At 44.1% G+C, this 26,670-nt stretch overlaps 1 protein-coding gene across 1 annotated transcript in view; it reads right to left on the bottom strand.

The window, feature by feature from the left end:
* The window catches only part of NR3C2 (nuclear receptor subfamily 3 group C member 2), a 331,105-nt gene that overhangs the window by 148,047 nt on the left and 156,388 nt on the right, over positions 1–26,670 (bottom strand). Inside the window, exon 3 of the mRNA XM_004606186.2 lies at positions 16,969–17,108. Coding sequence (XP_004606243.1) covers positions 16,969–17,108 — 140 coding nt within the window. The remainder of the gene's footprint in view (positions 1–16,968; positions 17,109–26,670) is intronic.

Below are 26,670 nucleotides of genomic sequence, written 5' to 3'. Positions count from 1 at the left end.
CTGTAAATATTGTCCTTGATGGACGTTTCGTGAGTTTCTGTTTGTGCAGTGCCAGGAATCAAGCCCAGATGTCATGTGGGCCGAGCATGCGCTTACCCCTGAGGCTTTTCCCCAGCACTCATGGAGGCTTTGTATGATGAAATGGAATTCTGATCTGTTTTCTGGGGCAGATTCTGTTATTGTAGCATGTACCACTGGTGGTTCACACTTGAGTGTGGTTTAAATAACACAAATTGTAGAGTTGGGGTCAACCTATTAATAGAAGCTTGAACAGTGGCAAGAATACCTGACGATTTGCCTGTGTGACGTAAAATGAAAATGATTGGCAGGGAATTGATTTCCTATGGATGTTTCTGATTTGCCACCAATGAAGAATAGTGAGGACAGACCATGCTAGAAGCCTGCCGATGTGAACATGGCTGTGTCCCTGCGGGAAATGACGTGTGTGGCAGGGTTTGGTGAGCAGCGATTTCTAGTTGAAAGGGAAACTGGTCTGCGGCAGGGGCATAACTGTCCCTGGCACACGCCTCTCTGCATGCTGGCATCTCCTTTACTCACACACACACACACACACACACACACACACATGCATGCATGTATGCATGCTCACAGAAAAATGCACAATGACATAAAATATCAACTAGGATTACACCAGGGGATTCGTGAAGAAATGAGGAATGCAGGGGAAAATTCCGGAACATGAAAAAGACTTATTAAGGTCTCAGCTCGCAGTTGTAACCATGCTTCAGTAACTATGACATACTCAGTCCAGATGATTTTGAAACGATTTGCCAGTGGTATGAAGATGGGAAATAACATTCCTATTGTAGTATGGATGGCAACTGGAGCCCTTCAAATCGTCACAATCATTATTAAGGAGCATATTGCACACAAAGGATCTGAAGGCAGCTGGGGGGCTAGATCAGAGGTGAGGGACACGCCATGAGCCTTAGCTCAAACTCTGGCGCCATGGTACCTGAGTGCCGCCAGGTGTGGCCCTGGAGATGACCCCCACCTCAGCACTGTGAGGGTGGTCCCAGGTTCTCTGCACCATAGGCCTGAGCAGCTCCACATCTGGGGCCCTGCATGAACCACTGGCCAACTTGGCTGCCTTGGCTGAGGGGCCTTAGTGTGGCCCCCAGACTCCTTGAGCAATGCCTGGGCACATAGCCACCCCCACTTCTGATTGTTTTCAGAGAAATTAATTACAGCAACTTAATCTCCTAAACCACTTAATAATGGTACTTCTATAATTACGTTCCCATCCAATTTCTTGTAAAAACTCGTTCTTACTATTAATGCTCTTTACTACTATCCTTAAAACAAACAAACAAAAAACAAACACACAACTGCAGTTTGTTCCGGGTAGTTGAAAGAAATGATAAAGCATGGTCAGTACTATGGGATGGTCAGTCATGAGACGGCCAGAAGGGAGAATGGACGGTTATTCCACATGAAGTATCACACTCTCATCTAACCTTCCGACATGCTCGTCTTACTCTAGCAAATACAATTTGTTTGATTTTTTTTTTCCCCAAGTAATTTCAAGACGCTTTTTACTTTACGATTTGTTTTTGCAGAGGATGTGTTAATGGCTCTACAGAGGTTAATTTTTGCTGCTAAAATAATTTCTTTGTTGTTTCCCTCCTCTCCCTCGTGGGTCACAACTAAAAATTACAAGTTATGCCATCTAACAAAGAAAACAACCACCAGGACTTGAAAAACGTCAATTTTCGGCACCAGTCAACTCAGCCCCACAGCGAGAAACGTTGCGAACAGGGCCTCCTGCACGGTTCCACGGGCACAATTCATACGGTTCCCTCACAACAGACAAAATCCATTCCTAAGGCGCACAATGGTGATTGTTTTGCTTTAGGGAACATCCAAGTTCTAGTAGATGACTCGAGAAATACCCGCCACCGAGATGGAAATGCAGAACAGGGAGTTGGAGACGCCATGCAGTTGGGCTGTGGGGATGCACAACAACACGCATGAACACTCAACAGATGCTGGTTCAATGGGTACAATGGGTCTGTTGTGGTTTTTCAAAATTAATTTTTGGTTTTTGGGCTACACCCGGATGTGTTCCTCAGTCTGTGCTCAAGGGTCACTCATGGTGGTCACACGTACTTGGTGCCAGGACGTGAGCCAGTGCCGGCCAAAGCAAGCACCCAGCCCTGTCCTCTCTCTCTTGCCCTGGCTGGCTTCAGTCGGTTCCATGCCCATGGCTGCCTGTGGAGCTGAAGGACTGCTCTGTCTTGCAGGGGCTCTGCTTCTGGTGCTCCTTGCTACTTCGATTGCCTTAGTTTCTCCAGCTTTCTGAGCTCTCAAGCAGGTTTTTCATGTTTCGGGGAAGCACATATGCCAGTGGTCGCCACCACAGCTCTGTTCTGCGAGATGTCTGCTAAACTAGGCAGCGGCCAGGGACACAGCAATATTGGTGTGTAACAGATCTGAAAATTAACTGTCGTCATGTATGGCAAGGAAGGCTCTTCAAGTACATCTAAACTCTAACCGGATGTGTCAGGAGTACATTTAATTCTACCCGTTGAAAGGAAAGGCAGAAGGAATTTCAAAAATCTAATACAGTTTAATAATGGTGGCTCTATAATGGTTTACTTTTTCTCCTTTAAAAAGTGATTTTAGGGACTGAAAAAGTGGCACAGGCCATGCATTTGCACAGACTACAACTCTGGTTCAAACCCGGGGCGCTGCATGTGATCCCCATAGCATGGCTAGGCGCCACTCCCCACCATGGTGCCAATCATGCGCCCCGAGCAGGTGTGATGCCAACCCCAGGTCCCCAAATTAATAAAAATGGATCCACTGTATAAGATTTCTAATGAATGGCTACTAGTCATCTCCCTATCTCCTAATGCAAGTTCAGTTGCAAACTAGCTAGTGAAAATTACCCCAAAAACCAGCGTTCAGGGGTCTGCAGAGATAGTTAGGGAATTGCGGTGCTTGCTTTGGATGCAGCCAACCCCGATTAGATTCCTGGCACTAAACATGGTCCCTGGAGCACAGAGCCAGAAAGAAGCTGGGAGTACTGCCAAGTGTGGCCCCAACCCCCACCCTTACCCCCCACAACCTCCTCACCCTCCTGTTTAAAGGAAAATCAGCATGTAGCAATGCTGGTAATATCAAATAGCTAAGCCTGGGTCAACCGGGAAAATGCTAGGGAGAAGTCAGACGCGAAGTCGTCCACCTGGGTAGCCCTGCTGGGTCTTTCCCAGTCACGCCCTCCAACAAGTGAATCCAGTGGGCTTTAGAAATCTTAGTTTTTTAAAAAAGAAAAAATGTAATAGTGATCTTCCAATGTGTCCTTTATGCACAAAGAATGTGAACGGTGTCTTTGTCCTGTTGAATTACAGATTCAGGCAGATGTAATAAATCCTCCCCCCCCTTTTTTTGGGTGGCGAAGGGCATGCAGCTATACTTGGGGACTTTCTCCTCACAGTGCTCTGGGGACCATAAAGTACCAGAGGATGGAACCTGGGGTTTCCACACTCAAAGCATGTGCTCCAGTTCATTTAAGCCACCTGGGTGGCCGCTGACCCTAAACCCAAAACAGGATTTCCTACCGTGATCCCTGAACAGGGCAAGTGGGGAGAATCTAAATCATGCTGAAAGGAATACAGATTTTTTAACTTCTTATACATCCTTCTCTTTCAAAAGAGCCTCTTAACTTGCTACTATGTAAATATATTTAATTTTTTTTTTTTTTTGCTTTTTGGGTCACACCCAGCGATGCACAGGGATTACTCCTGGCTTTACACTCAGGAATCACCCTTGGCGGTGCTCAGGAGACCATATGGGATGCTGGGAATCGAACCCGGGTCGGCCACGTGCAAGGCAAACGCCCTACCCTCTGTGCTATCATTCCAGCCCCAATATATTTAATTTTTAAAGCAAATCCAAGTATTAAATTACTTCCTGTCTGTAAGCACTGTAGACTGTCATCCTGTTGTTCATAGATTTGCTCAAGTGGGCACCAGTAACGTCTCCATTGTGACACTTGTTGTGACTGCTTTTGGCATATCGAATACGCCATGGGGAACTTGCCAGGCTCTGCTGTGGGGGCAGGATACTCTCGGTAGCTTGCTGTGCTCTCTGAGAGGGAAGGAGGAATCAAACCCGGGGTTGGCCACATGCAAGGCAAATGCTCTACTCTCTGTGCTATTGCTCCAGTCCCTTCCTAAACTAGAAAATTTTAAACTTGCAATGTTTGTCGAGCGATCCTTTATGGTGAGTAAAACACACATGTACTAACTTTCTCCCCCTCACTCAGAGATGGAGAGGGCAGGTCATTCTAGGATTTATTTCCTTTGCCTTATTAAAAAGTGAAACCCACATTTGGTGATTCACTCCCAGTCGGAGTGATTTTCCTCTTGAGCTAAAGCTGAGGTGGTCTAATGCCAAGATCAATTCCCTGTCTGCTCACTTATATACTTCTGTCCCCAAATGTCTTTGGACCTATTTGGGTGGTGTTTTAGCTTTCAATGTCTTGCTCAGATTTCTTGGAGCAGGAGTTCAAAGTGTGAGATAACATTCAAGTAGCCATCCACTAAGAAATAAGAAAGGGATCAATATGGCTTTTCAGGGCGTATGTGATCTCCAACCCTAATCTCTCTCTTTCTCCCACACTGGAAAAGGGAAATATACAGAATAATGAAGCCTTCAAAAATTGAAACAGAAACTCCAAGTAATTTGGATGCACTACTCCTGGGCACTTAGCTGAAGGATATGAAAGTGTTCATAGGAAAGATATTTGCACCCCTATGTTTAAGGCAGCTTGATTGAGAAAAACAAGAAATCAATAGATGACTGGATAAGACAGCTGTGGTCGGGGGACAAAATAAAGGTGGAGGGGTGCGGTGGGGGAGCTGTGTGTCAGGTATGCAGAGTGAAATAAGGAAGTGGAAGGCAGTTCTGAGAGGGCTTCCCTCTGTGGTGGGATGGGAATGACAAAAACAAACAAACGGGCACAGGAAACAATAACATTCACTCTCGGACCTGGTGGGAACTACGGCGGTTCCAGAGCAACGAGTTCTGGAGCGAAGGGAGGAAGAGTGATGAGCAAAGGCCTATGAGAGCGGGAAGAGGGACAACTACACCCTCCCTCACGCCAAAATTCATGACATTCTCGGTGTTGCAGTGAAACCAATAAGCCTCGTAAAGAAAATTTAATGGATGAAACAAAGCGATTTGGAGCAAGTGAGAGGAATGTGTCTCCCCCAATCACATCATTTTTGAGTGCGCTAGAACAAATATAGAAAGAGCTTAATGAGCCTAGAATACAGTTGTGTTCTCTCCAGTAGTCAAAACTATTTAATGAGCCTGGACTATACCTATAGGGCTAAGTATGAATTCATATTACCACTTGTAATATGCTCCTCGGCTAATCTGTGCAAGTTTTCAGTTCTGATTATAAGTGATGCGACCTATCTAAATATACATCCTGTAGTCTTTTGTTTGCTTTAGTCCATGTTTTTACTATTAGAAGTGTAAAGTACTGGGGGCTGGAGTGATAGCACAGAGGGTAGGGCATTTGCCTTGCATGTGGCTGACCCGGGTTTGATTCCCAGCATCCCATATGGTCCCTTGACCAAGCACCGCCAAGAGTAACTCCTGAGTGCATGAGCCAGGAGTAACCCCTGTGCATTGCCAGGTGTGACACAAAAAGAAAAAAAAAAGAAAAGAAAAGAAATATAAAGTACTTTGAGGGGACACACCTGCAGCCACTTTTACGGTGCTCAGGGATCACTTCTGGCAGTGATTAGGGGACCAGATGTGGGGACAGAGATTGAACAGGGGTCCACTGAGTCCAAAACAAGCACCTATCCACGATACTATCTCAGGTCCTGAGCAAGTATTTTTATACAGAAGAATTTTTTTACTCAATGCCAATGATTCAACGTCCCGTTCTTTTACTAGCAGGGAGAAAACACACTCCTCACACTTCCTCGGGGATCCTTCTCTGCTCTGTGCCCTCCGAGAGTTCACGGTTAATTTGCAGCACCACCGATGCAGGGAAGTGATGCCTCTGTCACCGTAATGTTATAATCAACCATTTTCAAGCATTTATTAAAGACCTTCAAATAGGACCAACTCTGGAGTTGAATGGGAACCGATGTGCATGGGCTGTGGAAGAGCGGGGGGCCTCCTCTTTGGCTGGAACGTGCTCTTTTCTCCAGTCAGATTTATTCCCTGGTACAGGAAAGACAGTGTGAGCATGAGCGGAACCCGGGCAAGCGCACGACGGCGCCGCACAGCTGGAAGTGTCCGGCTGTTGTTCTAGGTGCTCCCTGTCCTGAGCCCCGGCTCGGCCACTGGGTGAAGAGGGCGGACCTCACAAGTGTGCGTGAGTATGTGTGTTTTAGGAGCACCCCCTTGTCTCTGGAGAAATCTGCAACTGCCTCTCTCTTACCCAAGAGGTGCAGGAGAAGGGAAAATGGGTCTTTCGCTGAGATGTCTGGCCTTGAGAAAGTCCAAAGTGAGGGAAACAACAGAGGCAGGGAGTGGCTTGGAACCTGAGCAGGGTCCCACCCTTCTCCATCAGGAATAGCTTAGGGTGTGAGGGGAGCTGTGAAGCGCATCACAGAACCTCTCAGAGGAGGAGTCTCAGAGCACATGTCCCCCCCCCCCCCCCCAGCGATCCCCAGGCCTGACCTGTCCACCACTGATGCAGTGACCCCCAATTTTATTGCACATCTCTCTCCAAGTTGCAGTAACTCCACCCTGCAGTGCCACACCAGGGGCGCCAGGAAATCAGGCCCAACTGCCCACTCCCCTCCCCCCTCCAGAGCCGAGCTTCTGCCCTGCCCTGCCCTACTCCCTGCCACCTAGACTGCTCCTGGGGACAAGGGGTCCTGGTCAGCAGCCCCACAGGGCAAACCCTCACTGCTGGGCTCCTTCCGTTTGGCTTCTACCCAGAAGCCCTCACTCCCCAGGAAGACCCAGCCTCAGGTCCGGCCAGTTTCTCCACCCGTCCCCCGTCCACTCAGGCCTCACACTAACTCAAGATCCCAGGCCCAAGGGCAAGGGTTGTCTTGCTCTCTCCCAGCTGAATTCCTGGCAAAGCCTCTGGGGCCAGACTGTGCGCGCTGGTACCAACCCAGGAAAGTACCTTAGGCAAGATTCAAAGATCGAGGTACTTCAAGGGAGGGCTGAGATTTCTCACCCCCCTCACTGGACCCACATCCCCATCTCGAGTCCCGCCTTCTCAGCCAGGGAACTGTTGGCTCTAGACTGGGCTCTCGCTGACCTGGGTCTGCTCCAGCACCCACCTCTGGTCTCTGTCCATGGTAGAGCCCTCCATGCCCCACACCCCTGCCAGCTTTCCTGACTCTACTTCTGCAGGCAAATGCAGTCAATTCAGCAATTTCTATTGTTGAGTCCTGACCAGGCCAGTGGCAGGAAGCAAACTGGCACCAGGAATGAATGAAAGTTCTGTGGGGCAGGCCCACAGCTCCTGAGCTCGCCTCCAAGTCCCCAGGCACAGAGGACGTGCCGAAGAATAGGAGCTTTCAGGGCCCGAGAGACTGCGTGGTGGGTCAGCCCACCCAGCTCTATTTCCAGCACCACATATGGCCCCCCAAATACCATCAGGAGTGATCCATGAATACAGATTCAGGATTGAGCACAGCTGGGTGGTGTGCCCTCCCCCCCATACACATATGCACATGCACACACACATACACATGCACACACACGTACAAACTCAAGAGTTTTCAGCTTTGTACTGAGAAGGCCATTCTCAATGACTCCCTGAAGCTGATGGGAGACATCTAATTTTTATCACACACAGGAAATGAAACAGAGGGAGATAAAATTTTTAAATAACACTCTTGATTAATATCAAGATGTTAAAGAGGTACTACAGGATGGAAATGAGCAATATATATACACATATATTTTATATATATATACAGAGAGAGAGGGAGAAAGAGAGAGAGGGAGACGGACTTCATGCCTTAAGAAAAAATGAAATAGAGATATAGAGACTACCTATTTCTCTTTCTCCATTAGGGCAACAGAAATTCAAATGAGAATTTCAACTTGGAATGGCCAGGAGTTAATTATTTAGAGGATCAGAGGGTAACTGTTAAATTATAATGTGCTCTTCTTAAGCATTCTAAAGCCAGAGGTGCTGCCCTACTTTTGGACGGGTAAAAATAGTTGGGCTCTGATATGACTCTGCGAGAGGCAGTATAGCTTATGTGTTAAGTACGCAGAGGCAGCGTACCTGGACTCCCTCAGTTCAAGTTCCAGTTCTGCCACTTCCTTCAGTGCCGGTGACCTTGGGCTAATGAGTCACCTCTGACAGGTCTCAGATGAGTCATCGCTATCCTGAGACTAGATCCTCACTGTACCTCTTTCACAGGACGATGACGGATGGCGAGAACATCCACTCAAGTTCCTAGCCTGATTCTTGCGGAGGGAAGTCCTCGATGTTTACTATTCTTTCCACTGACGAGCTGAGGAATCTTATCCCATGAAGCCTTGTTGAAAAATAGTCAATGTTTTCCTTGTCACAACAAGTGCTAAGAGGGTTCAAATTTAACGGTAATTGCCTTTCAAAACTCACAAAGAAAAACCAGATATCTTGGCACCATGGCTGGAATCTAGTAAGTGCTCAGTAAATGGCAGTTATTTATTAACACCAGAGCAGGGGGTTAACCGGATAGTATAGTATCAGTCCTGTTCCTTCAGCTACACTAAACTATCCCCTGAGAGATGCTTTGTAAATCAGAGATTACAAATCCCATGGGAAGAACAGGAAACCTTCCTGCCCAAGTAGCTAATAAAGATTTTCATATAAACAAGCAATACCCTAAACTAGATTTTCGGGGGGGGGGTGGGGGGGCAGTGCATACCCAAGTGTGCTCAGGGCTTACTCTTGGCTCTGTGCTCAGGGATTACCCCGGAAGTACACAGGGGGCCATATGGGGTGTCAGGGGTGGAACCTGAGCTGCTCAGGTGCAAGGGAAGCGCCCTACCTGCTGTACTCTCTCTCAGCCCTACATTAGATTTCAAGAACATGGTAGATGGAGGTTGTCTTATTGTCTTCCTGTTGGTTATTAGGAAAATGGCCAGGAACGACTTTCCATAAGTCCTAAGGTTAAATTCTCCACCACACAGCTCCTCTCTGGACTCTGTTTTCCTCTTTCTTGCTCTCACCTTCCCCTTCTCCTCTCTTTTATCTCACATGAAATTTCATTGAAACTTCAGAAATCTTTGAGCTACCATGGACATTATTTGGAAGCACATGGGCTGAAAACAAGCAGACCTATATGAAGAATGGCTCTGAAATTGAGTCCACTCTGAATTTAGACTCATCCAATCTGCCTTATGAACTATGTCTAATCCAAAAGGCTTGAAGGCTCAAGCAGTTCTCTCTGGATAACTAACATTCACTTACCTTCAGCCCTCACTTCTCTGTAGTCTGTAGTCATTCTAAAATATAACTTAAGTGTGATTTTTATATAATCGAAAATAAATGTCAGGGTGACAGGTGTAAGGGTAAGCCCCATATATTGATTTAAAGAGTTACAGAACCAAATGTTCATAAATGGGTTGTGACCGTGATCACTCCCTTAATTTTATAGTTCCAGCTGTAAGGAGAGCTGTATTTCAATCATTAAGCAATACAATCCTGACTTGGGTTGTGTCCACCAACATCTTTGACATGTTGGCCATTTTCTCTACAATGTTTAGGAAATCAAAGATCCTTAACATCAAAGCTTAAGAATGAATAAAGAATCCAATAAGGATGAACTCCTCTAGAATTGCTGTAATCTCTGAAGTTCAACTAAATTTTGGACAGTCAGAAACCAAGGAAGATTTCTTCTAGGAAAGCACATAAAAATGTTTGACAGTTGAACACATGTGTCTATCACACATTTATAACACAGGGAAATCCATAGACTACTCACATTTTCAATGTACAAGTGCAATGCACTGCAACACACATAAGACATTTTATGTTCTCTAGTATTTAACCTTAGCCTATTCTTTGTGTTTCTAAATATCCTGTTCATGGGATTTAGATTTGTTGGTTTATGTTTTGGAGGCAAGGAGTATTCAGGACTTGCTCCTGGCTTTGTACTCAGGGATCACTCCTGGCAGGGCTCGAGGAAAAATATGTAGTGCCAGGGATGGAACCCTGCTTGGATGCATGAAAGGCAAAAACACTGCCCCACTGTACTACTCTTGGGTCTTATTTATCTTCTTTGATGAAGGAGGACTGCCAAACCATTAAGCTTCCATTTTGCCTTGCTCCCAAACTTCAGAATCTGATGTACTCGTGGTAAGCTTGGGAAGTGCTGTCGACATTTGAGAGTCATTCACCTGAAGCACAATGCAGCTGTCTTATCCTGGCATTGTTCCCTGCCTCCCTACGCCCCCGAGAGGACTATTTGACATTGTACATGGACCTAAGTAAGTCATTGATGTTCTATCATGTACTCTCTCCAACCTAGAATTTAAGGCCCACGAGAGTGAAGATCTTTGTCTTTTGTTTTCACTGGATCTTCATCTAAGAAAGGTACCTGGCTTGTAGAAGGCAATGAATAGGCAGATGCTGGAGGAAGGAGCCATCCCTCCTTCCAGTGCTCACAGGTGAAGGCCTATGAGCAGCAGAGCCTGATGAAATAACTTTGGTCTCTACTTCTTGACCGCTCATGTTACTTTCCAGGAATCTTGTTAACTTTGTCCCCTCTGATCTTTGTTCCTGCGGGGACAGGTCAACCCCTGAGCAGATCCTACCTAAATGATTTAATGAGGTGCCTTCCCTGCCCCCTCCCTGCAGCCACATACTAAATGCGAAGCTGCAGCAGGTTGGAAACACTCAGAGCAGCTGTTTGGTCCAAGGATAGTTTTGGGTCCTTCTTGGGAGACTGGGCTGGGGACAGGTGTGCACAGAGACCCTCACCCCTCACCTCATATGCTGAATTTCTGCAACAGCAGCACAAAATGATCTCTTTTGCCCTGCATTGATAGACTCGCTCCATCCCCCTTAATGCAGTCAATTCTAAATCTTCCAGGATTCAGCTCAGGAGGTCAGTTCTTTAAGAAGCCGCCTCTGACCTTCCAGGTGGGCCTACGTGTCATGGCTCTGTGTGTTCCCATAGTAACCAGCTGTCAGGTGTGATCTAAAATCTGGGGGGAACATCTGCAATTAGCTTAGAAGTCTGAGGTTCATGGAAGGAAGAAGGTGAGTGTTCAGAATAATTATGGATAGGTTCTCCTCATTTATAGTTGGGTGGTACTGCTTTAAGCTCTTCCAGTAATCAATCAGGAAGAATTGAGGTATTGAGTTTCCAATTTCTGGTGAAGAAAAATAATAGCTTCAATCTTTCAAAAATTTACTGAGAAAACTGTCAGCCAGAAAAAGGAGCCTTGGATCTTTTTGATGGTTTGTTTTTTGACCACACTTGGCAGTGCTCAGGGCTTATGCCTGGCTCTAGGATTAGGGTTCGCTCCTGGCAGGGCTCAGATTTTTGTTTGTGGGATGTTGGGGATCAAACCTGGATTGCCACCTGCGAGGTAAGCATCCCTCCCAATGTATGCTATCACTCCGGCCCTGGGTCCTTGGTTTCTTATCTCAGTACTTGTGTGGTTGATCTCTGGGAGCACCTGTATGAAGCTCTCAGGGAAGGCCATGTCATATATCAGCCAAGACACATAATTATCAGCTGGCATGATCACTCCCTTAATTTTATAGTTCCAGCTGTAAGGAGAGAGCTGTATTTCAATCATTAAGCATTACCATCCTGACTTAGGTTGTATCCACCAAATCCTGAGGGTCAGTCATGATGCCCATCCCCGGCAATCCCCATCCATCTCTGTCTTTCTCTTACACACAACCCCCTTCTGATTTTTCACACTTTTGCCCCCATGGTATGTGAATGGGCACACTTAAGATAGGGATTTCATGGTATATGACACACACACAGAAAATTTTCTCAGTTGACTTATAAAAGCAAACACAATAAACTAGTAATCATTTCCTTAAAAATCACCCCTTCTCTAATGGGCTAATCAATCTGTAAGTTAGGATGCTGGACTTGGAGAAAGCTGTGACTGACCAGCAAAGAAACAACAAGGAGAATATCCGTAGGTTTCACCAGCATCTTAAAATACTACCAATTCAGGGACCCCTGACCTCCATCTCCCATACCAGTTAGAAAAGTCTCTGTTCAGGAAGCTGATGTCTACATCTCTTCTTTAAAGCCAAATGTCCTGAGCGTGGACACTCACATGGTCAGGTCTGGCTGACCTGCCACCATGAGGACTCTGCAGTCTAATGCTTTTGCTTACAAAACACAAACCCCGTTGACTTTACATAATCATGAGCTTTCTGCTTTCACAGCCTCATAACTCTTCACTGATTTGTGGTCACTGTGTCCTTTGGGGTTCGTGTGTATGCAGAGCGGCTAAAAAGGAAACTGGGTTATGAAGTAGCGTGGATCTGCTCACAGTGGCTCTCGTCCAGGATAAAATACAAATGAGATGAAGTTAAGGGCAAGTGACACCGGGAAACAGCTGGAGACAGTAGAAATTCAGACGCTAATTCAAAGTCACAGATTGGAGACATCCAAAGGCCCATGTAGCTTCTTGGAGTAGCTACCCTGGTCATTTTCTGATTTGGGAGGAATCTGTTGAACCCCAAGGGCTCCTGTGCCACCAAGTGGCAATCATGTGTTCACTCAATCATTTATTTGATAGCTACTGGATATGTCCTTCCTGCCTGGATTGAGAGACAGAATACTTTCCCTCCCATCTGCCTGCTCCACAAGTCTAAGAGAGGGTGTGCTAGGCAGTGGGGCTCTCCCAGTCTGCTCCCCAGTCGGCTACTTATGGGGGATCTCACCTCAATGAACCAGAGAGCCAAAGAAAAGGTCAAAAACGCTCTGCAGAGAACCCCAGCAGACTGACCTTCCAGTCTTACAACTCCTCTCACCCCGCACATACCCATTGGGAACTTGAGTCTGCTGTGTTCAAGGATCTTGCAGAACTCAAAAGAGAAGCTCTACACACACAGGAAATCATCGCAGGGAAAACAAAGGTCAAATGAAGACCTGAAAATTATCCTGTCATTTGTGACTCTGTGCCCAGACACTCTCAGCAAATCACCATGCTTATTCTTAGATGCTAATAGCGATGTAATATTTTGATGGTAATAGTAAGGCAGGGCAATATAAATCAACAGGGTTTCATGGCAATATATGTCTCTCCATTTCTATGCAAACAGACTGAGTACTAGCTAAGTTCAATAACTTGCCCAAAATTTATAACCAGTCTTCTGAGCCTAGGGCTAGTCCAGTTTCTAGGAGAGGAGAAGAACTTCTTAACATGCATGATATCTGTGGGTAACATCTGCCTCTATGCACAAACTCATTCTTTTTCATTGCAAGACAGAAAAATTCTGACAATCTGCACAACTACACAACTCAAATCCTAAACATAATAAACTTGCACCTGTAAGGGACAGAAATGTGGCCCTTCACTGGTGTCGTAAACTAAATGTGCTAAATGAGATTTCTGAGCATTTTTTTTTTCGTTTTGTTTTGGGTCACACCTGGTGATACACAGGGGTTACTCCTGGCTCTGCACTCAGGAACTACTCCTAGCGGTGCTCATGGGTACATATGGGATTCTGGAAATCGAACCCAGGTTGGCTTTGTGCAAGGCAAATGCCCTACCCACTGTACTATAGCTCCAGCCCCAATTTTTGAGCATTTTTATATTAAACGCTTAAGAGGCAACGCACAGACACACTCTATGGGAAAGAATATACAGGACATAATTCATGTAGAACACAAGAATGGTCATATATAGATCATATGCTTTACATGGGTCATAAGAATGATGTACAAAATATTGTCACAGTCATGCCTCTGCTGTGACACAGCTCCAGAGGGATACACTGGCAGGCATAAGGCCTCGGCCTGGGACTTGTTCTCCAACATCCTTCCCAGTCTTGTCCTGACTGCTTTGGGTTCTCTTCAGCTTTTCCTGATGCCTCTCAGCTTCCCCTACCCACTGCTGCTCAGAATTCTCTCCTTCTGAGGTCGATGAAGTAGCCTGAAGTCACCAAGGGAAACCAGAAAGCAAGCTAAGTCAAGAGAGAACTCTCTACTAAGTACTTACAACACACACACACACACACACACACATAGCCAATATACATGCATGTGCACACAGAGAGCACACATGGTATCTAACTGTCTTTACAACACACTCCACTTCCTTCATGGTTGCTAATTTGGCATGAAACAGAAAAAAAGAGGACAATATCCAGGGACTTTAGAAACAATGTGGGAGATGGAATGAAAAGACGTGTTTGGGGACTTATGATATATTAGGTTGGGCTTAGGCTTGGAGCCAGGCTTTTATATAGTCTAACCTTGGCCTAATGATTCTGACTCTGAGCTCACTGGCTGTAACAGCAACTACCTTCATGTCAGAAGGGGAATAAAAACAACACGAGAATATCAGCAGTTGGTAAGTGGGTCCTTCCTTCAAACTCTATAAAGAGTTCTCATAATGATTTCTCATCAAATCCCAAAGTTCTGGTACAGAGATTTCCCTTTCCTCTCTTCAACTTGGATGCTCATGCACACAAATAACAGAGGATGATACGACCAAAACCACATAGGTCTTTGCGTTAGAAATTTTATATTTTAAACTGAGAGCCTTGTTTCATGCAGGGGAGAACGCAAGACCTAACTTCAAAGAACACGGAGCAAGCTATGTTAATAAAAGTCTTGACAAGTGACCCATCTAACCTCCCTTAGATGGATGAGTTGTGCAATAATAACAAAAAAAGATAGACATTTAGGCTTTTACTTATTCTTCAGTCCCAAAAATGACCCCTTCCTCAGATATTTCCAGAATACTTCACAAACAAAAAAGAAAACCAAAGGCCCCTACCCCCACCCCCAGGCCCCCACAAAACAAAACAATAACAAACATTTTGCTTCAGAAGCAGAGGAGGGCACATACTTCAAGAAGCTAATGTTTGGGCTTCAGTCAAGAAACCAAAGTCAAAAGGTTTCCACCCCAGAGTCTCTTCTCTATTTCCAAGAATTGTCTTCAGAACCCCTCTCTGTGAAGGCCCACTCATTAGTGAAAGGACGAGGAGGGTCCTCCATCAGAAGGGGCCACTGGGGTCTTACGAAGGTACCAACTGATCTCCCACTGAGCCCGCTGAAAAGTTAAGGAAAAGCAACAGGAGCTTAAAAATTAAGTACCCATACTCTCTGTCTACTTTTGGGAAAGGTGGGAGGATACCGGGGATATTGGTGGTGGGGAATGTGCACTGGTGGAGGGATGGGTATTTGATCATTGCGTGATTGTAACCCAAACATGAAAGCTTACAACTATCTTATGGTGATTCAATAACATTTTAAAAAATATTAAGTATTTTCTCTGGAAATCAGAGCCCACTTTTGCCAGAGGGAAAAGCCCCTGCTCACGCTGCTCTAATGCTACCGTCGGACCCACTCCATCCGGGAGGAGGATCAGCCACCACATCCTCCAGCCACGGTGATACTTGGAGGCTGCTTGTGTGTCAAGTCTAGCCGATGGAGACTCCACTGGGCCATTTTAGAAGAACTGTTGGAAACAGAACATCTCTTTTCCCCGGAAGCCTGGAAGCCATCTCATCCTCATGAGGCGAGCATGCAGGAGGGGCCGCTAGTTAGACCAAAATGATGGGAAGAACAGAGTTGATTTCTGATGACCCGGCTAAGGGCCATGACTTGCCTGAAGCCAGCCCCAGGCAAGGACATTGCAGGTATACGTGCCAGTGAGTTTCCACTGGTGCTCAAATTAGCGCGTGTTAAATTTCTTTGTCATCGGTAACCAGGAGCCTATATTCTCAGTAAGCAATTCTGAAAACCAATCATCCATTCAAAGCTAGATTGGGGCATTAGTGAGTCAGTGATAGTATGAATGATGCAAAGCTAAAGAAAAATTAAATAATGCCAAGTCTCCATAGCAGAAGCAAATTATAGTGAGTCCTTCGATCAGTTTTTATATTCCATAATAAGGTACACTATCTTGCAGCCTCCAACAAAGGAAAAATAAAACATTTGACAAATTTATACCTAAGTATCTGAAGTACCATTCATCTTTTAGAAACTTTCCCTCAGAAATAAAAATAGACGCATCTTATCTTTGGGCTTATTTTATGAAAATTAGTGTCCATTACACAATAATCATTTTACCAATAGCAGAAGGAGCTACACTTTGACCCGTGATGGTAGCCAACATTGATCAAACCATCTGCTCTAAGTCTGTTGTTCATTAATTGCCTGTAAGTAGGGTAAAGACAACAAAAATGAAAGACAATTTTTTCTTTATGAAGTTCAATTACTTGGACAGAAGCCAAGCTAGACAGGAAAATTTTATTGGTTGTTTTCTTGAATTTTTCGTTTCACTTCAGGAAGAGCAGGACTCAAACTAGACATTGAAATTCAATTTGTCCACTCAAAGACATAATTGTACAGAACACAACTTACATTGCGGCGTTAGTCCTGATATCAAAGTTTTAATTTGCCACCAGTACCAGAAGGAGAAAGGGCAGTGACAGTGTATTCTGCTCAGTGGGCTTAGAAATGCTTTTCCAGATCATTTAGATTACATTTATAAATGGCAAAATTATTTGTATGAGTCTCCTTGAAGGGAGGGAAAACAAAACAAAACACACAACAACAACAACAAAAATCATATTCCTCTTGACTGATCTCAGTGCATCATTTCAAATCTTGCCCACTAAACAGTGCTCAGTGGAAAATTCCCAGCAAGTCTGTAGATAATGCAACATGACTCTCACTGACAGATTACATCAAAGGATTGTTGTAAAGAATTTCCCAGTAATGCTATAGAGTTAGCTGTGCAAGCGAAATCACACCCTAGGAAAAAATGTGCAAAAGGAACACCCACATAAACATTTACCTTCCACTGCTCTTTTGAAGAACACTTTGCAGCTGCCACAGGTTACCACCCCATAATGACATCCTGAAGCCTCATCCCCACACACCAAACATATTTTGGAAGGTCTTGAGGATCCAGTAGAAACACTTCGTAAAGTAGAGCTGGGGAAAGAAATCAAGATTCACGTAACTACGCTGCAATGACACATGGCATATGCTGTAAAGCTTATTAGCACAAAATGTCATCAATCACGGTTCCAGAAATGAAAATCAATTCAGGACACATCAGCCCCTCTGGCGGAGCACATGAAGGCAAACCCCATCCGGGGAGTAATACCCTGGGGAATTCTGGGTAGCAAAGTCCCTTCTTAGTCTGGAGAAATAATAATCACACAGAAACTTTTTTGTATTCTTCCTAATCCGAGTTTTGGAAAAATATACCCCCCCCGCCCTCATCACCCCAACTATTACTTGTATGCCAGATGGGCAGGAAAAAGAATCCTGAGCCAAGTCATCCTGGACATATTTTGGGCATCAAAGAGCTATTAAAACACTTCCTAGTTCTGTTTTTCACCCAGACTATATATCTCAATTATGCCAACCTTTTTCTTTTTACTTCTCCTTTATAAAACAATGGGTTTAGAAAACAATTGCCATGCTATCTCTATTGCCAACAGTCCGAGCTCTGTAAGCTTCTGCATTGTTTCTCAAGTTATCTTATGTTAGTTAATTCAAGTCAAATCAAAGTGTTTCTGTTTGCTTACTCAGCTGAAGATGCAGAGTCACATCTGGTAAATGATCAGGTAGCTCTCCTTGGGAGAAAGAGAAAGGCTCTGGGGCCACACTGTTCAAGAAGAAATGTAACCCCAAAGAAACAACAATCTGTAGGAATTCTCTTAAAGGGGCCCCGTCTCACGAGAGTGCTCACTGTGGTGGCTACTGGTGTCCTCTTAATAGTGGTTTGCCTTCCACTAGGGAACTCTGTGACAGATGTACACCATGCAGCAAAGAAGCCGATCCTTGTCATTTGTGGCCTCCAGTGCATTTACTGAATAGCTCCCTGCTGGTTCCGTGCATGGTACTGAGGACACAGATGTGGAGGAGGCCATCCCTGTCCTCAAAGTTCAAGGGCATGTGAAGGGCCATGGTTAAGACTAAGGTCAAGGGGAAAGAGGCACATTGTGGCTTCCGCTGTCCTGATTGGGAATGGGGGGCCGAGGATTCTCGGAGGCACACCCTCAGAGGGGACAGCTGGCCTGACTTTTGAATTGCCATATGAGGAAGCAGCATGCACTGGATTCAGGGAATGAGGAGTCAGATGGGCTTAGAAAACAGGGTGGATCGACTGCATGTATACCATGTCATGTAGCGGTCCCACGCAGGATAAAAGTGCGAAGGAAATGCCAAAAGGTGACAACAGTGATGGGACAAGGCTGATGGCTTTGTGCTTTTGTCTGTTTTTAATGGGCTAAACTGTGGTGTTACTGCCCTGATCATTAAAAAAAAACAAACATTGATTTTAAATGTTTTAACCACACTCTCACTTAAAATAGATGCAGGAACAAAACCAAGACTGTGCTCGGAGCACTGTAGCATGACAGACTTTCTAGAAAATGAGTTCTTAAATCACGGGCTGAAACAATGTTCTCTAAAGTTGTTTGTCCTTCTGAGAAAAGTGCTCTTTATGATTTTTATTAGTGTCCTTTGACTTCTTGATGGCATTCAAAACATTCCATTTCAGCCCCAGTAACTTCTTCAGTGTATTAGCCAGGCAAACTCAATCTACATTCTGTCCAGCTCGCTTATACTTTGCAGGAAAATACCGTGACTTTGTAAAACAGGGACCAAAGAAAAATCATCATCGCAAAAGAAAATGCTTTTCACAACTATAAGCCACGCAAGGGATTTGTACTGAATGTATTTCTGAGTCTTGCTCTTGGGTCCTCTAAAATTTATTTTTAAAATATTTCTTACTGAATTATAGCTAGGTTACACATTTCTAATAGCACTAACGTTTATGTTCTTGATGTACATAGTTACCTTACCCTGACCAAAGTGCCCAAGACCCTCCAAAATAGCCTTATTTTTGTCACCTCCCCCCCTCACGTGGTACTCCCCCAAATCCCTGGCCAACTGTTTACCATCATTCGCTACTGCCCGCTCCTCCTCCATTTCCTTCTTTCCTCTGTATTTGGTCCTCAAACTCAACTGCCCTTTAGCTTCTGTGGCGAGAACCTCCTCTTTTTTCTAAACTCACTTCCATCTCTGGTGTCTTGGTTCTCGAGGTTGCCCATGCGTCTGTGATGTCAGCACCCATGGCCCCCTGCTCCAGATTTCTTTATTCCTTTATCTCTGAGATTGTCCGTTGGCATGGGAGTCAGAGCCTCGGGACTAAACGTGCCCCGACATTGGCTGAGCCTCCGCATCTCTATGTCTGCTGACCCCCACAGAACCTCTCGTCTCAGTCTGTAGGAAGGCTTGTGGTTCAACTGTGCCCTGTGCAAATACCTGTGTGGAATCCCCAGCCCTGTGAGACTGAGGGGGGGTACCAAATCCTGGTACTTCTTTGAGTACCAATATAAATCATGACAACAGGGGTAGTAACTGGGGACCAGACTCACGCAGGGGGAGAACACCTGTGAAGAAGGCTGAGGTTCTTGCTAAGCGAAAGCATGGCAGAGATGGCTAGCAAACCACAGGGGGAAGGAAGGAGGGGGCAGGAAGAGAGGAAGAGAGGGAGAGAGGGAAGGATGAGGAGAGAGAGCGAGCAATAAGGCCTGGTATTCAGAGCATTGTGAACTCCAAATGAAAACTATAGCTTTGTTTCTTGACAAAATTAATGCAAACATGCACCAGCTTTCCCTCTTCTTCACTTACAACTCTTGATGACAAAGAGCAGATTCTGAAGTTCCCTTTCTCAGCTTGTCTGCCTCCCAGGGTTCGAGAAAATGGCGCTGAGCGAGCACTTGCTCCTACAGTCACCTCTACTGTCAGGCTCTTCAATGTCGCCATCACTAGTGCAGACTGTCTCTGGAGTCCTGCATTAAGTGTCTTTTCCCTTAGCTCTAGTCCCACCAGTAACGACCTCCACCCCGCCCCATCTCCTGCACCTCTCTCGTAAGCACCTTCCAACACCTTAATGTCCTGTTCCACCTTTTCTGCCCGATTCCTTATGTCTTTGACCTAAGCTCTGGATGTACCCTGCCACCTGCCAGTCACCTGCCACCTGCCACCTGCCGGGTATCTCTCAATCACCTGCCAAGTCCATTCTCTATGGTTCATAATGCAATGGACATTTGCACTCAGCTCCTTCCAGTCCCACACACGCTTCGCTTCTCCTCGCCTGCTGCTGAACCCGCATGGTGTCCTGTTCCCCCGAGTTGTGCCCTAGCGGCACCTCTCCACTGTCCACTTTGTCCCCCAGGGGCAGACCAACGAGTGTTCTTGGTCAAATGCTGATCCTCTGACTTCCCAGCAGCGGCATCTTCGACTGTCCCTCCCCCAAGTCACCATCCAGGATAACCCTACGGGATAGTCAAGTCCTCTTGGTCCTCACCTTACTCCTGGACCAGCTCTCAGCTAGCCTGATGTGCCAAGCTCTGTCTGCCACATGCACAGTACGTGCAGACCGTCCTGCCTCTTCTCCCCCTCCACCCAACCTACAGAGATCTTTGCCCCTCAAGGACTCCTGACGTTCTCTCAGAGGGCAGCATCACCCACTTTCCTGATCCTTCCATGCCCTGGCAGACCTTGCTCACTAGCCACTGCCCCTTCTGACCTTCCACCAGTGCAAATAGCCTAAGCCCCAGAGGGCAGAACCCTCGTGCCATCCATCGCCTGCTCCCAGCTGTCACAAGAGCAGGGCGGGCACTATCTATTGAACGAACAAAATCCTACCCCTAACCTCATTCCAGCAGGACATACATTTCCAAAAGGCGATTTTACGGAAGGTAAATTAACGAGGCCAAGGTTAGAGGTTCGATTTCCATATGGTTCATTTACCTTTGCACAGAGGGAGAGAGAGAAACACACACACGCAACAACTCAACAACATCCAGAGACGCTTCTCCAAAGCTCAGCTCGCTCTCTCCCCAGCACAGGCAGAGTGAGGGTCGGTCAGAAGGCCAGTCTCCACTGGAAGCCCCCTCACATGTGGGCATCTCAGAAATGGAAAGGGGGCACACAGATGTAGGGTTACAGATGACTTTTAGAGAATAATATTGGCAGAATATTCTACAAGATGGTGGGAAAAGAAAGGAGACAGATGTGGAACTCTCCTCAGAGGCAGTGAGTGTCATCCACACGCAAAGCTGATTTGGTGATCTGCTGTGCCAGAATTTCCCCTCCTAGAATTGATACTATAGCATCTAATTTTTAAGTATTGACCTAGGATGTGACTCTGAACTTTCAGGACCCAAACGGGCAGCAAAAAAAGAGAAGAGGACCAGTGAGGTGGCCTGGATTCCATGGAGACGCAGCCATACGCTAAAGGCTGTTAGCAAAATCACGTGTTGTCTTTGGGCTCAAGTTCTCAGCAAGAAACAACATTAGAGAGATCATGCTAAGATATGTTTGAAGATACCCTTTTAGGAGGAAGACGAGTACAAAAGAGAAACGGTGTGGCCTGTCATCATCTAGCTTCACCCAAACTGAATATCAAGCTCGAAAAAGATGATGCACGAAACACAGTAACTCATCATTATTTGATCTGGACCAAGCAGCGGGGAAACATCTCCATGTGAAGATGTGTTCTTTCTAAAATAGTTTATTGTTTCTCCTTTCTGCAGCTCTACAATGACATCTATGGGGATTCTGACTAAAATTTCTTTGTAAATATGCATTTAAATGATACTATTTTCTACCCCTCTCCACCCAAATTATTTTTTAAATTGACAAGGTGGGAAAAGGGATTCAAGCCGGTCATTTCTGGCAATCAAAGAAGCATTGCTCACAAAATAAAGTATACAATCAACCGAGGTAGTCCCTAAGATTTTTATACCATTGCTAAAATATTATAAAGCAGAAACGAGTGAGCATATTTCTATGGTAAAGACAAGTAGCTGAGAAAACCCAAGTGTGCTGTATCTGTTTTAAGTCCCAAATACAATGGTTCTAAGAGCCAAGAAAGAGACTGAAGAGATCAATCAAAGGATCATGATGATTTGGGGGGCCATTGAAGGAGGTGCACCAGCCAATCAGCAAAAGCATTTATTAAATGATCCTCCTTCTCTGCTTCCCACCGCCTGTGCCCCAAATGATGGATGCTTAGAGAGAATCAATAAGTATCTATGCAAGCATAAATAATTTTTACTCATTGAAAAGGGCTGGAAGTAGCCAGCTCAATGAGCTTCTGTGATGAGCTATGTTGTCCCAGGAATTACCCTCTGAAAGAGATCTCTCCCATTTAACAATTATGCAACAGTAGTGATTGATCCAAAAGACAGAAGTCATAATTCTTTGTAAGAAAAAAGAGTCTCATTTTTTTCCCCACTCACTCAATACGACTTAAATAAACCTGCCTCTTGTATTATCACTTCATCTGATATGCTTCTATGGTTGCCACCAGCTGCTAAAATGATTTTGTCCATGTAGAATCAACTGAAGCCTTCATTAAGCTCCATAGAGCCGAATGAGAATTTGGAGGAATATACAGATCACATCCAAAATATACAAACATCCTGACATAGTCATCTCATCAATCTGGCGTATTTAAATCACTTGTTAATTAAGCTCCTCCGTCCCACCCAGATGAACAAGAATGAGTCCCTGTTTTCCTAGAATTTTTAACTTTCATGGGGAAGAGAAATAATTCAGAAGTTGAAAAAAAAATCATGATGTTAGGGAAAGAGCAATGAAGCCAAGGACAGAGACTGGAAATTGGTGGGGTAGGGTACTGGGAGGGCAGGAAGTCACAAATTAAGAGCCTAGGCAAAGAAAATTGCAAGTGCAAAACAATGAATGGGACGGGCCCCAGAGACAGAAAGAGGGCCCTGTGGCTATAGTGCAGTCAGATGCAGTCAAGGAGGAGGCAAGGGGCAGGAAAATGGGTCATGTGGCACCTGGAGATTGGTGTGTGTGTGTGTGTGTGTGTGTGTGTGTGTGTGTGTGTTTTCCCATGCCACTTCCAGGCAACCTGTTTGTCCTTCTCCATCCCCAAACCTGGCACTATCCTGTATTCTAGCACCGTATTGTCAATCGATATTGTCCATTTCCTTGATTTGGTTCTTTCTATAACACAGATGAGTGAGATCTTTCTGCATTTTCCTTCTGCTCCAGCTTTTTTGGTCACCCTGATATCCTCCAAGAACATCCAAGTTGCCATGAACTGCATGACTTTCTTTCTTTTTTGTAGTGGCTGCCTAGTAGTCCACTGTACCTATATGCCACATTTTTAAAATTCATTCCTCTGTTGTTGGACATTTAGCTCACCCGTAATGTAGGGGTAATACAGGTGCTACCTTCCATGGTTCTCAAAGGTTACATTATTCATTATGTGTAAGAGCACTTAGAAGACCGTCAGCTCAGATTCAGGTGAATTAAATTCTGGTTATTAATGATTCCTACTGGTGAATCAATGATTCTAAACAATATTTTAAACAAATTATAAATATGTCTGAAAGAAATGGAACCATTGACAATTCTACTTTTCTAGATCACATTTTTCGCAACTTCTTTTGAGGAAGCATGTGTACAGAACACTGGTAAGCAGACAAAAAATACTAAACATAATGGTACTGTTGGATCGGTAACAGTTAACAGTGATTGAAGTAGCACTATCAGTAGTTCAACTTTTCTACATATTATTTTTCAGAACTGTTTTTAATTTGTATATTAATTTGCAGGTGTATAGAATACTGGTAAGAAGCAGAAGAATAGAAATTATCAAATATTGGTATTGCAAGGGCTGTGCTGTTTATTTACTGAACAGACTGCATGTCCTGGGCATATGAATCTGAGCACTTCTTGTTACAATTATGGTTGCCCTGGTGTCTGCGGAATGTAGGCAGGGAACCCACGCATTAGATTATTAGGGTAAATGGTTATTTGGATTCAAACATATATTCTTTCATATGTAGAGCATCAAATTTAAGAAAAATCAGGAATTCAGAAAAACACTTCAAAAATGCACTTCACAAATAGAATTCAACTTTCAACACTGAGAGCATTAAAATTCTTAATTTAATCTATACATATAAGAGTATAACATAAAACCAAAACATTATCTTCGGTAAGTATAAATTTTGTCACACTATTTAATCTGAACTGTCTAGTTCTTGTCTCATTATTTAAGAAGTATTTGAGAATGATTCTTGTAGTGAAATTTCTCTTATGGTGTTACCATTGATGATAAAACAATCACTTATCTTTGTTCTGTCTTTTAGCATAAAATAAGGCTCAACCTCTTTATTTATTTCTATTTTGTTTAGTTTTTAGGCCATACCTGGTGCCCAGGGAGGGCTTATTCCTGGCTCTGTATTCAGGGATCAGTCCTGGAAGTGCTCAGTGGACCAGATGGAATGCCAGGGATTAAACCTGAATAGGCTTCATTCTATAGAACTAAAGAACTATGATGCATTTTATCCTTTGTGATGTTTCAAACTCAGCTGTACGAATAAAGGTAGAACCAAAGTTACCTGATAGCAAACTCAAGGACATAACTAGCACAAGTTAATTTTCTTCCATTACAAAGCACCATGACGGCTGATTAGCCTTTCCAATTTACGTTTGTTTGTTTCTCTAGCAGTTATATCATTAATAATATTTATTTGAGTGCTTCTGTTTAATGAGACTATGTATTTTTATGCTCTAAATTTCATTTAAATGAATGCAATTTGCACATAAAGGACTCTTAAAATTATTATCAAGAAAAAAGAACTATAGCACAACAGAAAATAATTCTGTGACATCTCTAAGAGATTTTAAAAGGTGGGAATATTCTGGGCCATAAGCAACAGAAGCTTACACTAATCAATGTGTAGGATTCCTTTTTAAAATAAGGATATTCTCCTTATATATAAACTACAACAAGTCAGCATTTGATCAAAATATGAAAAATCTTTTAATGGGTAAATATTTTATTCTAGATTAAAACTTTACTTACTACAAGTAACAAAATCACTGTCACTGTCACTGTCATCCTGTTGCTCATCGATTTGTTCGAGCGGGAACCAGTAACGTCTCTCATTGTGAGACTTATTGTTACTGTTGTAATTAATGGCCATGATACTATTAATGAATCATCTTACTCAAATGATTTCTTTTGTGAAATATAAACGTTACAAAAGTCCTTTTGAGAATACAAAGTTTACAAGTGGCTTCTAATCTAATCCATTTTTTTATGATGTAAGGAAGATCAGATCTGGAAATTAATAAATATTAATCACCATATAATAGTGGCTTAAAATGAATTTCAATCTAGACAAGTAAATTTTAGTTGGATTGAAGGAAAGCTTTGAAGAGTTGTGGGGCACGGGGAAAATGAACTGGACCCTGGAAAAGTCTGCACGGTGGACAAAATGGACTGGGATCCAGAACTCAACCAGCTGCCCTGAAGACACAAGAGTGGAAAATGACCCAAATGACTAAGGGTCTCTAACAAGATTTAGTAGCTAAGACATGCATCTAAAGTAATGAGCTAAAATATTTGGGAAAATGTGCAAAGGAAATGAGAAGAGATGGGAGTAAGAATCTACCGGGGAAAGGATGCAAATATGACTGCAGTGGTGACTGCTGACTTTTAATATATATAATAAGGGACAGTAAATTCAGAGCTGTCGAACTAGAACGAAAAAGACCCACCACACAGAGGGCTAACACAAAAAACTTGCTTAACAAGAGAAAGAGTGGGACACAACTCAACAGGCAGGTTGTTTTCAGAGAGCAAGAGCTCTAGAAAGGAAGAGAAAAGATTATATATGGAAATCTACACAAAAAACTAATATATATGAGTATGCAGGGAAAGAAGAACTTGCTAATGTCACTGAGGAAGAAAAATCAGACAGGTCAAGGCAAGAGAATGCTAAGTTGGAGTTAAAAAAAAAATAAAAACAACTCCCAGAGGATCGAGTGTAGCCCAGAGCACAAGGCTTACGGTTGACTACTGGTATGCGGTCATCGCTGACACCACTGACCTGAGTAATGATCCTTTTTAGGAATATCTCAGATGCATACATAAACCAACATGAAGTGAATAGCACGCCTGCCCCAGCTTTCGTGTTGAGCTGTTTCCATATTCATGGAGGCTGTCTTTGTCACAAAGCTGTACCTGAGAGTGTAATTTGCTTGAGTATATGCAACACCTTAAAATAGTCCCAATAGCATCTCTAACCAGTACATAAAAGTCAATGGCTTCTAGTAAAAGGTTCAAGTGAAAGTGCATAAAAATGACCTCTCCATTTTATTTGACGGCCGTGGTCATGGGCACATGTGAGTGAATGAATGAATATACGCGATGTTAGGTATTTAGAACAACCTGGGAAAGAAGCAAAGACCTGGGCCCAGAGCTTTAGGAAGTGTATTGTAAGGAGATTACCGCAAATGCCGGCAGAGTGTATAATCTACATTTAAGAAGATTACTAAAAAGGTTTCCCGAGTTTAATCATCATGACTTTACTCTGGAAACATGCTATAGAAAATAAGACTCGAGTTGTTCCATGTGGACATTCATTCTGCTCATGCTAAGAGGCCGATAGCATGCGACGCTGACCTCCACTGGGCACTGGAC

This window comes from Sorex araneus, chromosome 7 (assembly GCF_027595985.1).
Source record: "Sorex araneus isolate mSorAra2 chromosome 7, mSorAra2.pri, whole genome shotgun sequence".
Taxonomy (NCBI): Eukaryota; Metazoa; Chordata; class Mammalia; order Eulipotyphla; family Soricidae; genus Sorex; species Sorex araneus.
Note: the sequence above shows the minus strand (reverse complement) of the source record. Positions and strands in the feature narration are given on the sequence as shown.